General features: G+C 29.7%; 2 protein-coding genes across 3 annotated transcripts; one reads left to right on the forward strand and one right to left on the reverse strand.

Moving 5' to 3' along the window:
* Positions 1–6,184: 6,184 nt before the first annotated feature.
* Positions 6,185–7,555, reverse strand: LOC130500398 (uncharacterized). The gene is made up of 3 exons (XM_056995428.1): positions 6,698–7,555; positions 6,435–6,616; positions 6,185–6,361 (listed from the first exon to the last, which is right to left on the reverse strand). The coding sequence occupies exons 1-3, from the start codon at positions 6,774–6,776 to the stop codon at positions 6,266–6,268; spliced, it is 357 nt and encodes a 118-aa protein (XP_056851408.1). The 5' UTR covers positions 6,777–7,555; the 3' UTR covers positions 6,185–6,265.
* Positions 7,556–7,676: 121 nt separating this feature from the next.
* Positions 7,677–12,233, forward strand: LOC130500397 (transcription factor bHLH112-like; the record flags this gene model as incomplete). Of its 2 annotated transcripts, none has more annotated exon segments than XM_056995426.1 (8): positions 7,677–8,043; positions 8,167–8,578; positions 8,659–8,766; positions 8,849–8,914; positions 9,040–9,105; positions 9,218–9,271; positions 9,372–9,517; positions 12,001–12,233. In XM_056995426.1, coding segments are annotated over 8 exon segments (1,221 nt in total). In that variant the 5' UTR covers positions 7,677–7,810.
* Positions 12,234–14,905: the final 2,672 nt, after the last annotated feature.

The raw sequence follows: 14,905 nt of genomic DNA on the forward strand, positions 1-14,905 counted from the left end.
TTATTTGTATGGATCGAAACGTGGTTAAAATCTAAAATTTCCGGATATCCAGAATACCGAAAATCTAATTAGCTACGGATATAATTTGATTGCATAATTGATTATTTTGACAAAACGAATTGGATCACGAATATTTTAAATATCTCGAATATTTGATATGTGTCCACCACTAATTGTATTTGTGTACATAGCAAAATAACATGCGTATTTTTTTTTGCTAAGGTAACATACGTATTTTGGAGCAATGGTTATAAAACATGTGCATGAATCTCATTTTTCGTTATCATTTTGTACTCGTACGTCCGAAAAATGTACACTTGCATTGCATTCCAGTAAACAGGAAAATGTGGTTCCATTTTCAGAAAATATTAGTTGATCCAACTTCACAACTATATATCACCTTGACGTGATTTTGTTAATGTATCAGTTTCAACTTTAGCATTGTCAAAGTTTATTTTTATAGCAAAAAAAAAACTTTAGCATTGTTTATATTTGACATATAGATTTTATCCCATTTTGATTAGTTAAGCGGATTTTTTTGGCTCTCAATGCTGAGTCTAGAGATGTTAGTTTTTTCTTCTTGGCCATGTTCCGGAACCTAATGAAAAAAGTTGATTCTGGAATGCAATTTAGAGGTTTTTTTCGTAAGCTGATTTTGTCCCACTAAATTGGCCATGTTCCGGACCTTATAAAAATGTTGAAAAAAGAAACTGAGTTTTAACAAAAAAAGAAAACTATTTTGCACGTGTCCAGAAGTGATGGTTTATAGATGGGATCGACCAGACCGTTAGAAAGAAATCTGTGGACGACTGACAGAGATTTCTCAGATCTAGTTTAGGGTGTCACACGATGGTTCATGTCTGTGTCGTATTCTAGTATTTAAAAGCTAATTTAGGTATTGAATCGAATTGCATTGCATGTATTTTTTTTTGTCATCGACTTGTACAGATTCATTGTAGACTCTTTAAATCAAACTGGTAACTCTACATCCATGTGTATAACGAATGACGTTTGTTTCCTATCACAACGTGCTAAGATAGATGCATTCAAATTCTGCATACATGGAACATGGACGATCTCTGAGCTGTTAAAGTTTTTTTGCATGGATCTTTATATCTGTCAAATAAGTTGCAAAAGTAGATCATTCTTCTAGTTTCGACACATCTTCACCAATTGAGAACAATCTGTTGCAAACGTGACTCGAAACTGACGCAAATTCTGCATACATTTCATTGCCCAAAATAATGCCTCCACTTCAGAGTGAAGAATAATGCTTCCACTTCCGCATACAATCGGTTGACACATTTGAATTGCATGTCAAATGCAGAATAAATGTTGTCTATTTATAATGCAGAAAATATCGTATTTACTTGTCATTTAACATTTTAGTTGCAGAAAAAGCATTGTGAAAAAACAACAGTAATTTGCATGTAGATTAATGATACTGTTAAATTATTAGTCTGCATAAACAAAAACAAAATGGGTTGGGATGTTTGCAGATGACCAATGCATGTAAGTTTTGTTTATAATAATTTACTTATAAACAATATCACTTTATTAATTCATTTAATTTAATTCAAAACCAAAAAAAAATTTCAAATATAAAATTTAGTACCTTTAAACTGTTGTGTAATATTTTATTTTTAGAAAAATATTTATTAAAATTATATAGAAAACATATACTTTATCTATTATCTTCCATATATATATATATAACAAATTATATATACTCAGTTTGCATATTCACATTTTATATAATTTCTTTGCAATAAGTAGTACATGTTATTTTGTTCTAAAATGTATTTTTCTAGTATATGCAATAAATAGTCTTGCATATAGTTTCTAAGAAACAAAAAATATTTTTAAATTAATTATGGTTCAGTAAATTATTAAAAACTTAATCACCTATATTCCAAAATATAAGATGTTTTAGGTGAATGCAAAAATATTTAAAAAGTTACTTTTACTTAAAAGATATCACATAAAATATAAATTAAAATAAATCAAGTCAATTGTAAAAATACACTATAAATATATTTGATTACACCGTTTTTAGTAAAGTAAAAAGTTACCTAAAATTTAATTATATTTTAAATCATTAAATTTGTTTTAAACATTTTTTATTTTTAAAACAGAAAACTTATACTAAAATTAACTAAATCTTATACTCAATAATATTAAATAAAAATATATTTGTGTTAGGCAAATATATTATGACACATACATATGCTTTTTATATTTAATTATAAATTTGTTTTTTTTTGTTTTAGATATTAGTATAACTTACATCATTCTAACTTTTTCATCATTTGATTGAAGAATATAATTCGACAAATTAGTCTCATCAGTTATATCCAAGGATCGAAATTGCACTACGCGTAACTCATGCGCTTGATCCAGATCTAGTGTTTAATTTACTAATCGGAAATCAAGCGGAAATTAAATGAAATTTTTTCCAGTTATTTACTGATCTAGTCTCTCATAGTCACATTTTCGAGCAAGTGGCACTGCATTGTAAGTTTTGTTTAGTTTTTAATTAATGAATACAATGTTCATTTTCTATATTTTTTTCTGCAATGTTCAGATCTTAAATGTCACGTTTTTCTCTTTTGTTTTCATGATTTCCGAGATTTTATGTGATTTTTGTTGGTTTTTCTTTACATATAGTCGATCTATAACTTAAATCATGATCATATTTGATTTTTCAAGTTTTTTCCTTCAACGAGTAGACTCGCCCATTGTGATCTTTACGCCATGGTAACCTGCCGATCACCATTTAACCGGACGAAACTTAGCCGGTCGAGCCGAGGGCGTTTTCAAACAGAACTTGTATCTATATTTGTTTTGCATAATTTTTTCTTATCTGTATTTGTTCTTCTTGGTTAATTAATAGTTTTGTTTCTATCCAAAATGAAGACTAAACAAGTGGGTTTATAGAATAAATATATAAAGAAAGAAGCTAGTTTATTCGACTCTGGATTATCTTTTAACCTATCGGTTAATGACATCTTTTTGGCGGGTTGACTCGGATGGGCATAAGCAAGTTGATCAAATTGGTTTCGACACTTTCTTGCTTACAAATAAAGAATAATAATTTGATTTGCTTGATAGAGTCGTACTAGTCGCATGGATCTGACCTAACTATCTATGTATTAATTTCAACCTCTGAAGTCTTATTTACTAGAAAATCAATGTTAATACATTGTGTCGCAGAGAGAAACCATGAATCATTATTAATTAATTAATACTTCTTCAGTTTTATTTTAATTGTTATTTAGATTAGTGAATATATATTAAAACAAAATAATTTTGTATATTTTAAATAAAAAATCATTACCAATACATTTAATCACATTTTAACTAATTAAAAATAGAAAAACATATAATTTATAAAAGTAATAAATCTTGCATTAAATTTATGAAATGGAAATTTAACTTTATACCAACATTAAAATGAACCAGAGAGAGTATTATTCTTATCAAATGAAACATAAATTTAACTTTATAATAACATTAAAATGAACGAGAGAGAGAGTATTATTCTTCAGATTTTTTTCCGGATACGAAAATTATGAATACTAACTATATAAATTATTGGTTTTAAATGATTTTTGTTTGTTACAAAAAATGATTTTTGTGTTTGACGTCAAACATGGACTGATATAAGCGAGTGTTCTTCTGTGAAAACTTCTACATCACATCTAATAGCGTTGGTGTAACACGGTTCAAAACATTATTATTTTTTACTGATCAAAACATTATTACCAACAATCTGGGACGCATCTAGAAAAGTTTTTAATCGGGGGCAACATATCAAAACCAACATAAAAACATTTTTCGATCGAAGCAGTTTTACATTTTTATTCAATAATTAATGATATCTGATAAATTTAACTTATGTTACTAAAGAAAAAATAAAATTCAGTAGGGGCACGTGACCCCATACCTTTGTGCTTTCATCCGCCCCTGCCAACAATTAATATTTGAATTTAGTAACGTAGTTAAAATAGATCGGATATATATGCGAATATTGTGCACCTGATTTGTTAAATGCAATGGAATATCTATGTGCTACACTGCCACAGCCCGGCTCAATTCATCGGTAGGATAACGATGAGCAGGTAAAGTTATACCATTCCATTTTAAAATTTAATAACAAAACCTACTTTAAATTTATGTGGCTCTCGCATCAAATAAATAATAAAAATACTAAATAATAATAATACTGAATATTGGAATTAAGAAAATGACTGTGAACAAAAAAATCAATTAAGAAGAGGCAAAACTATGAATTGTAATTAATAAAATGCAACAATTGATTGACTTATCACAATTATAAGAAGAATAAAGTATTTATGGAATTTAGAAAAAGCTACTTCAAAAGAATATGGACCGTTTGGTATAAAGAGATTAGGAAAAAAGTCACAAACACAATAGGTCCAGGAACTGTGACATGACACACAGATCAAAACTTGGCATCGAACATCGATCGTCATCATAATATTCCATTTTAGTCTCAATCTCAAACCACAGGAACAAATCTTATTTATACCACTTGATACGTTTCAAAATGATCCATGTTTTAGGAAAAAAATATTTCTAAAAGATCTATATTTTACATTTTTAATTTATGTAATAATGACAAATTTAAATTTCAAAAACATTAATTGTATTTACTAAATTTTGATTGATTAGGAAATAACTAAACACAAAAAATAATTCATTTATTGTCAAATTTTTATGTACTATATTAATAATTGTATTTCTAAAATATACATTATTTTGAAATAGAGAGAATATTATTTTATGCCCAAAAAATCTCACTGGATTTGAAATAAATCTTGAATTAATTTTCTTAAATGGAAATCTATAATCTTTGTAGTGATGAATTGTACTTTTATTATGTAAGTATCATTATTTAATTAGTACAAACTAAAACATTATTGTTTGTTATTTTCTGGTGTTTATAATATGTTAACATCTGTATTAATTCTAAAATAGTATATTATATTTTAATTTTATAATTTCAGCTATGAAGTTCTGTTAAAAATCATGTTTTCATAATTTCATATTCAAGTTTTTTTCTTCTAAACAACACCATCTCTAGATTTTACTGCTGTGTTTCAATCACAACACAAAAATTAATATTTTCTAAACATAATTACTAGTATTAATTCAACTACAACGTATTCTAATGCATTATCTAGAATTAAGCATTGAAAAATATGATGATTTAATAACTAGGATTGTGTTTGGTAGTTAATTTATACCCCTTCCGTTTAAAATATACGACAATTTTTCTTTTATTTTTAACTAGATGATCTTTTAAACTTCTAGTGTAAAATTTATTAATAATTTATGTTATATGATCAGTGATAGAAGGATATTTAATCTTTATTATTGATTAATAATGTTTCGTTTAAAAAATAAAATAAAATTAATGTTTAAAAAAAACATTTATGTGTTAACTTCCAAACGTCTTCGTATATTAAAAATGGAGGGAGTAGTCTAATCCATGGTTGATTAACACTTTTTTGTTAAACTTAATTGATCCAAACCTTTACAAGTTTTCTATTTCCGATCACTTAGTAAACTATCGGTTGTAGAATTTTGATGTCAACCAATCTTAGGTTACAAATGTCTGAGTATCATCTATCTTTTGGCATCTTGCATAATACGTCCAAAACACCTATCTAATCTCAAATTAAATATTTATTTAATTAAATTAAGAGGATTTTTTTGATCAAATTAAGAGGATAGTTATCGCTTTTTATAATAATCAAGCAGTAATGAAACAAGGGAAACTGTTTTTAGAATAATACAAAAATCAGGGTTTTGGAAAGCTCTATTATAATTTTTTTTTGACAAAGGGCTTAGGAAAGCTCTATTATTACAACAATTTTTCTTTCAAATAAAATATATAAACAAAGGAATTAATTAATAAAAACTCAAGATTACTTTTTAACAAAAGAAAATTCATTTTAGGAGTGTTATGTTGATATACAATTTTTTAGAGCATGATTATCAGTGAGACAATTATTTGGTTCTTAGCATATTATAATAATTTTTTTTAGTTTTAGGACAAACTTAAGGACTTTGTATGATTAAGCGGTTATTGGTGGGACAATATTTGTATCTTAGGAAATTTTTTTTGTATGCAATTGTAAGACATGATAGAACCATGGATTAATCGAGAGCTAGACAGTGCCAAATCCATCAATGAAGACCGTACATTTCACAAAAGAGCGAGAGAGTGAAAAAAAAATTACTTAAAAAAACATGGTGAGCATGTCTGAAGGAGAGACTGGGACAGAGACAGTCTCTTGGGGATGAGACCAGAAGCTCCTGTAAACCCAATAGACTGCAAGAACATGGCCAATTCATTACATACAGATCCTATAACTTGGAAAATGAAACAAGCTCAGGAGACTTACAGCCCAGTAGTGATTGTCGGTGATGTTCCAGCCTCCACGGTAAGGCTTAAAGGCCCTGAGAATGTCAGGTCTCTTGGTTCTGTGAGCTGCCAAGACGAGGTAGTCAGAGAGATCAGCTGATGGTCCTGGTGCTAACGAATCTGTTGAGATTGCTCCTTTCCATGATCCAAAATTAGGTGAGCCTGTAGCAAAAAAAAACAGAATTGTCATCACCCAACAAACACACAAAAAGTTAGAAAACTCATCACAAGTTTCAAGCTTACCATAACATGATGAAACATATATTTGATTGCTCTCACTCAGAGAACAAAGAGACAGAAACCCGTCAGGTACTACCAACATGATGAAACATATATTTGATTGCTTCACCACGACACCTCTCTTTCAAAGCATCACCAAAGCCTCTGTCTTTCAGTTTACAAGTCCTGTTCTCAGCACTCTTGAGAACCTTTCTGTACGCTTCAAAACTGGAGACATCAGTCACAGCAGCATCCACCAACAAGCTCCCGTTGTTCAGATTGACATCCACTAAAGACACTTCCTTTTCCTTCTCTTCAACATATTGAAGCTCATCGTCGTCAACATCAATCACTTCTCTGTCCGCTCTATTAGAGCGCCGCAAAGGCAAATCAAGTGCGTTCCTTTTTAAGCTTTTATAGTTCCTTTCAATAGCATCAGGCTACACAATCCTAATTCATCTTTATTGAATCGAACCAGAATCGGTGGAAATAGAGCAATTACTATCATCTTCAGTTGCGGTGGCTGAGAGTGAGGCTGAGCCATTGGAGCTGCTACCACCAGCGTCTTCTCCAGCTCCGAGAGATACATAGGCGAGACAGCGAAGCCTAGAAACAGCACGAGAAGACATCAAAGAGTTTCCGGAGAATCGTCGAACTCTTGCGAATGGAGCGTGGAGAGCTTGGGAGGTAGTAGAACGAAAATCACGAGATTTGTGAAACAAGATCACAATCTCACTTCCCCTCACGATTTGCTTCGGTTACTCTCCTCATGCCACGTCTCTCCCAAGGACGTGCTCAAATGTATCTACGCTAACGACGTCCCACTAATTTTTCTATTTATTTCATTTATTTTTAATCATGTTTATGCTAAGGACAATCACTGCATACACCGTTAATCATGGTCTTAGAGTCTAAACTGTGCCAATTTTCAACTAATATCCGGTAATTTCCACACACTTGTCCGTACTTGCCTATATAAACCACACACACCCTCATAAAACATATATCAAAATCTCACATTAATACTCCTCATATCACACTCACACATAGCACACACACATATAAAACTCTTGACTTTTGTCTAATAACGACTAAGGGGTAAGCATATATTAAAAATTTCTGATTTTCTTCTGTTTTATGGCTGAGGAGTTTCAAGCGACGGCAGCAATTTGCGGCAGCGGAGGCGGCGCGTGGTGGAACTCGCCAAGGAGCGTTATGTCTCCTTCGGATAATTTATTGTCGTCTTGTTTCGGGCAGCGAGATGCTGATTCCGACAGCGGAGGAAGCACCGTGAGTATTGACTCAACGTTGCAAATGATGGGTCTAGGGTTTTCCTCAAACTCTTCTTCAGATTGGAACGAAACCGTTTTGTAAACTTCTTAAGAACATTACCTTTAATTTCTTTGAGTTCTTCTAGTTTTTGATGAAATTGATAAATATATATTCAATTATAATCACAAGATCACTTTTGTTTATTGCTTTGTGTTTTTCAGACAAGAAGACTTAAACTCAAGCTTCATAAGCTCGCAAGATCACTATCAAGGCCAAGGATTCTTATCCACAACTAGTTCACCTTATCTTCTTAATCCAGCTTGTTCTTCATCTTCATCACCTTCTTCTTCTTCCTCGAGCTTGTTACAAACCTTGTACGATCCGGAACCGAGTCCGTACAGGTTCCTTTCTACCACTAGCTGTTCAATCAACGATCCTCAGCTCTCTTGGGCTAGTAGTAAGACAAGTCCTCACCATCAAGCTGCTTATGGAATAATTAACAACTTCTCTAACAACACAAACTCTCGACCCTTTTGGAGTTCTTCATCAACCACTAACTTAAACAATACGCCGCATAACAATTTTATAACCACTTCGCAGACAATACCTACTCGTCTTGAGGAAAGAACTAAGGTAATTAATCACATGTATGTCAAAATTTGCTGATATATAAGTTTGTTGCTAATTTATTGAGTTTTTGTTTTGTGTTGAAGAATCAGAAGACTAAAGGCCAGAGCGAGTCTTTAAAGAGAACAAAGAATGATGAATCCCCGTCGAAGAAACAGAGAATTAGTACGCCTTCACCACTGCCAACTTTTAAGGTAAATAATCATAAATCAAGATTAGTTTATAACATTTTATTTTAACTTTCTTGGTGGATAAAAAGGATTGTAAATGTAACAGGTGAGAAAAGAGAATCTAAGGGACCAGATTACTTCATTACAACAGCTAGTTTCACCTTTCGGAAAGGTGAATGATTTATATGTTTATTTATTTATTTGGATTAATAATATATACGAGCAAAAGTTTTCTCGTGGTTAGGTTTATGTATTGAGCTCCTATATTTTTTTCTGTTCTTCTGAGCTAATTTTCAGACAGATACTGCATCTGTTCTCCAAGAATCCATAGAGTACATCAAGTTTCTTCATGATCAAGTCATTGTACGTTTCTAGTGATTTCTCTCACAAAATCTTTTTCTAAGTCAAGAAACCCTAGAAATGATCAAATAATTTTCTTAAAAGGATATGATCAAATATTGAGCATTATATACAGGTTCTCAGCACTCCATACATGAAACAAGGTGCTTCCGTCCAACAACAACATCAGGTTTAGTTACTGCTCTATCTAGTGTTTTATTTTTGTCCATATTTGGAGTCCTCATGCCATCATGGTTAATTAAGTATTAATTGAGTATGGATTCATACAGGAATCTGGTAAGAATCAAAATGGAAACGAGAATCAAGAACTAAGAGCACACGGTCTTTGTCTCGTTCCCGTATCAAGCACTTTTCCGGTGGCTAATGAAACAACCGTCGACTTTTGGACGCCAACGTTTGGGGGCAGCAGTTTCAGGTAGAGTAGATGAACGTATATTAAAGGTTCTTTATTAGCATAGATACTATACTCATCAGTATTGGTTAGAAATATTGATAATAAAGAAGGAAAATAAAATTCGTACGTCATGATCTAAGATTGAATCATTACTTTGAAAAAAGTAAGGATAGTAGAAAAATGATGACTCTTCAAAGATAGGCAGAGGCAACAATGGTGTTGGAGGGGACCAACTACAAAAGCAAGAATGATTTAGGACTTAGAAAAATGGGATTATCTATTATACATTTTTTTTCTATCTATTATACATTAATAGGCTCTATGTTAGAAAAAAAAGAAGATATATAAATAACTAAGCTGAATTTGGTTTTAATTCTTTTAGGTGATAAAAGAGAGAGAGAGAGAGAGAGAGAGAGAGAGAGAGAGAGAGAGAGAGAGTAGTGGTTGTCAAGACGGACGGGAACATATGCTAAATTCAGCTTGAAGACTTCAAATCATGGACAATTATCTTAATGTATTTTCTTCTTCTTCTTTAATATTTTAATTTGATACTATTTCGTAGGGGGTTTTATTGCTGAATTTAGCACATATGGGTTGTTTTATATTGAAGAACCTTTTGTTCCTGTCCTTGTTCTTGAATATATATAATATACATAATTTTTCTGTTGGTGCCATCTTTGTTAGTCACTTATTAAAGATCAACCTCTAAGTTTGTTTCTGATTTGTAGGTGTATAAAACTTACATTCGCTCCGAAAACGAATTTATATGCTGATGAGTAACAATAATGTAATTTATATCTCTACGTATATATACAGAGATCGTGTTAACTATTTTACTAACCTATAAGTTAATAAATATTAATATCAAAAATTAGACAACTTCAAAATATATATAAATAATTCGATAAAATAATAAATCATTATAACTATATAGTTCTAGTAATATAATAAAATTATTAATATTCTTTGCTACTTCAAAATAAGCGTTGTTTTAGGAAATATATATTATTCAAATAATATTATATTTTCAAATTTCAAAAATATTTTTTTAGTTATATCACTAACGGGTGTTTTATAATAATTAATTTTATGCTAAAACAATTAAGGATATTATCAATTAATTATATAAAATATTATCTTCTAATTGTATTTAATTATGTTAATTTGTTATATCTTGCTTGAAAAATATAAGAGATTAAATTTTTAATTAATTAAATTAAAAATATAACCCAAAATAACAATTCTAATTTTAGATACTGTTTTAGAAAACATGGATTTATTCTTCAGATCTACATATGAATTTGTCGATTAAAGTTTTGTTTGCGTACTATTCTAAAATATTCCTTATAAATTCGTAGGTTTACAAATTGATAAAGTATAACTTGTACTTATGGGTTTCCAATCTGGATATCGGTTTTGTTTCGGTTAGGTTTTTTTCGATTTTTTGGCATTATAGTTTTTAAAATAATTACCATATTAAAACTATATCTACTTTAGTTTGGTTCGGTTTATATATCTTTGATTTTAGGTTTATTTAGTTTGGTATTTGGTTCGGTATATATCTTTGATTTTAGGTTTATTTAGTTTTATACCAAAAAAATAAAGATTATATATTTTATAAATTTTTGTGAATTTTACTTTATATGATTAAGATATGGCTTTAAATTTAATATACCACGACAAATATTTTGGGTTTTTAAATATTTTTTTTCTTTAATATTTAAATAACTTGTATACATATTTAGTTAATAATAGTAATAGTTTTATTTGATAATGTCAAAAAAAAAACATTGTCTTGTTTAATTTGATAAAAAAAAAATTTAAAATAAAATATAAATTACTAAAATCAATATTTAAGTATGACGATCGTACATACGATACATATATTTAAGTTCCATTATATAAAATATGCAAAATATTTTTTATATATATTTACATTTTAGTTTATTTAAACGCTATATACGTGTTATCCTGTCGGTAGTATCACCAAAATATATATAATTTTTAAAATAATTTTATGTTATTTCATAACGAAATTAATAGTTACTAATAAAGAAAATAAACGGTCGCAAGAGAACAATATGATAGAAAGGGCAATATTTCTTTATCGATTCAACAAATCTACTCTATTAAAATAGAGTCCTATTTGAAATTTACCATGGCATTGTTTTAATTTTGGACCTTTTAAAACATGTTGTGACTAAAAATACAGACACGCTATATGCTATATATTTATCGTAAGTTATGCTTTTTTTTTTCTTATCTTTCTTATCAAATTAAACATATTCTTCCAATAAATTATCTAGAAGAGGAACTCCTCAAGTACTGAAAAAGAAGAGGAACTCCTCAGGCTTGAGATTAATAATTCCAGAGACGTCAGAAACCTAATTGATAATTCAGCCGACGAGGCTTTCATCTGATTCAGATTATTTTGATTTAAACTGGAGTTAGGGTTTGAATCTGGAAACATGTAGATCTACTGATTGACTGTTTACAATGTGCAGGTACGTCGTTGATCTGTACGGTTTGTTAAGGATGTTTGAAGATCTTAGAAACAAAGCAGATTCTGTTTCTTGGAATGTTATTCAGACGGCTTGCGACGTGAACAGTCAGCAGAAGTGTTCACAATTGTTAAGATGATGAAATCCAGATCACATAACCATGTGTAATCTTCTGTTACGTGTTTGTGTGAAAAATTTCAACTCTGAAACTAGGAAATCAAGTCCATTGCTATAATAATCTAAAATTGGCTTGGTTCTTAAACAATTTATGACAAAAGGACTCATTGATAATAATATGTTAAGTGTGGGTCATTAGAGAAAGAGAGAAGGATATTTTATTCATTGGACAACAAAGATATAGTTTCATGGAACACTTTTGTTAGTTAGATATGCACAGTTTGGATTTGGAAAAGAAGCTCTCACTTTATCAAGGAAATGAAAAGTTCAGGCATGGAGCCAAACCATGTAACCGTTGTCGGTGTTCTTACTGCCTGTAGTCATGTTTGGTAGGTGGAAGATGGTTTTGATCATTCATGCAAAGTGAACATGGGATTGCACCGAAGAAAGAACATTGCTCTTGCGTAGTCGACTTCGCTGAGGACGTTCTTCAATAAGAAAGGGACGACTTCTGGTTGGAGATGTAAGCTGCAATGATTCAGAGACTCCTTTATCCAGCTATAAACAAGGCAAGGAGTGAATTGTAATGTGGGGTTTTGTTCTCTCCAGGAGCAGGGACTCCTTTCTTGAGCTTCTCCCGCTTGAGTTTCTTCTTAGAAACATAAAATTTTTTATCACTGTTTTAATTGCTTGAGAAAAGATCCCGAGGAGTTAAGTGTTTACAACGGAAACACAATGATACGGCCCAATCCGAAAATATAAGCAGCTACTACTTATTGAAAGGAGAAGGAACATAAAATAAGAAAGTGCCAGTAGACACCATGAGAGGAGGGGTAGTGGAGAAACTGCAGAGGTAAGAACCACTCTCATTAAGATTGAGCTTCGATATCCAGACGGCTTAGTAGCCACGACGGACCTCCTGTAGCAATGAAAGACTGGTAGCTCTGGTCAGATGTTACAGTTTTTGCTATCTCATGAAGAATAGTGTTCCTATCCTGTCACGTGAAAGAGCTAAAAAGCCATTTTGAAGTCCCTTTTCTGAGCAAGGAACACAACAAACGACAGACCATCATTGAACTGCTGCAAACCAACCATAAAAAAAGTTAAATAAAAATTTCTGATAATAATATATTCTAATAATTACAATGTTTAGAAGTGTAATAAAACTATATAAAGACAAAAAAATCGGTTAGTATTATTAACTATTTTAATCATTGTAAAATAAATATTTTTAACTATTTTAAAATAACTATTTTATTTAATTAAATAAATATTTTATTTATTTTAAAATAAATATTTTATTTATTTTAAAATAAATATTTTATTTATTTAAAATAACGATTTATTATTTTAATATAAAATTTTATTTATTTTAAATAACTATTTTAATTAATTTAAAATAATTATTTTTAGTTACTTTAAAATAACTATTTATAATGTAGTAACATATAAGCTGACAAAATTACCTCCGTAATTAAAAGAAAATAATATCACACTTAATCTCCAAGTCAAAACTACTAAAAATATTATATATTATAAACTAACATATCATGCACAAAACATTATAATACAAATAAATTCTATACATGTTAAGAAATATCTTATATAGATGTATTCAATAACATTTATAGTATATCCTCATGTTATAGAGCACAAATATAAACCATAAATTTTAAAATTGTATAAAATAATCTGAACTAGACATGAGCACATGTATCATGAACCAAAAAATCGAACCAAATAAATAGGTTGAGTTTGGTTTGGATCCTACCAAACGGGATCATATATCTCTAGAACTAAAATTCTAAAACAGAATCGGAACCAAACAAAAAAACAAATGGTTATGCAAATTTCTATAATAGAATTTACATACTTTTAAATATTAACTATATTTAGTTTTAAAATAATAAATATTGAAATAATATTTATAAACCAAAATAAAACTAACTACCAGAACCTTTTTATCAAAAATATAAAATATGAATTATCCAAATTTTGATTCGAAAACAAAAAAAATGATATTTAATAAAAAAAACTTAAATTTTTTGATTTTAAACCACAAACAGTATAACCGAACCAAAGAGAATGTGATTTAAATTATCTCGGATATTAGAAAATTTCTATCTTTGTTAACCAAACCAAAAAAACTAAAACTAAACTGGAGCCGAACCAAATTTTCAAAATATATCCAAATGGATCCTACACCTATGGAACCAAACCGAAACTAAAACCAAAAACCAAATATCCAAAACTAATCCGAACAATTTTAATAAAGATTTGACAAAACAATATCCGCGCACAGCGCGGGTCCGTATCTAGTTATAATAACTATAGTTTATGACGTCTCGCAAACCACTAGGCTAAGCCTTAGTTACGTTTTTATTTCACATATTTAATATCTATACTTATTAATAACTTACCTTTTTACCTCTTAAATAAAAAACAAAATACATAAAAATGATGTTTTGAAATTTAACCGAATATGGCAGTTTCCATATTTTTCGGATTTGCCTAAAATATGTATCCTAACTAACCCAGAACACAGTAAAATAGGTGTAAAACCTATTCTTTCTTAAGCGTCATATTAGGTAAAAAGCAGAACATGTTATAATATAAAAAATATGTAAGGTATAACATAGAGTTGGAATTATATATCGTTTTCTAGTTCTGGATAGATTGAAGATATCTTGCTAGATTGTGACGTAACAAATTTTAACTTAGATATAAGATGCAAGAAAGGTAGTTGATGTTACATAATCTGGATAGATCTATATATAAAACTTAGTATCTG

This window comes from Raphanus sativus, chromosome 9, assembly GCF_000801105.2.
Source record: "Raphanus sativus cultivar WK10039 chromosome 9, ASM80110v3, whole genome shotgun sequence".
NCBI classification, from domain to species: domain Eukaryota; kingdom Viridiplantae; phylum Streptophyta; class Magnoliopsida; order Brassicales; family Brassicaceae; genus Raphanus; species Raphanus sativus.

Bases quoted from the DNA above. Each gene is read 5' to 3' on its own strand.
- LOC130500398 (XM_056995428.1), bottom strand. From the start codon at position 6,776: ATGTTGGTAGTACCTGACGGGTTTCTGTCTCTTTGTTCTCTGAGTGAG. The intron at 6,617-6,697 runs GTAAGCTTGAAA...TTTTTGCTACAG, and splicing joins ATATGTTTCATCATGTTATG to GCTCACCTAATTTTGGATCA. The intron at 6,362-6,434 runs GTAAGTCTCCTG...ATGTTCTTGCAG, and splicing joins CCGACAATCACTACTGGGCT to TCTATTGGGTTTACAGGAGC.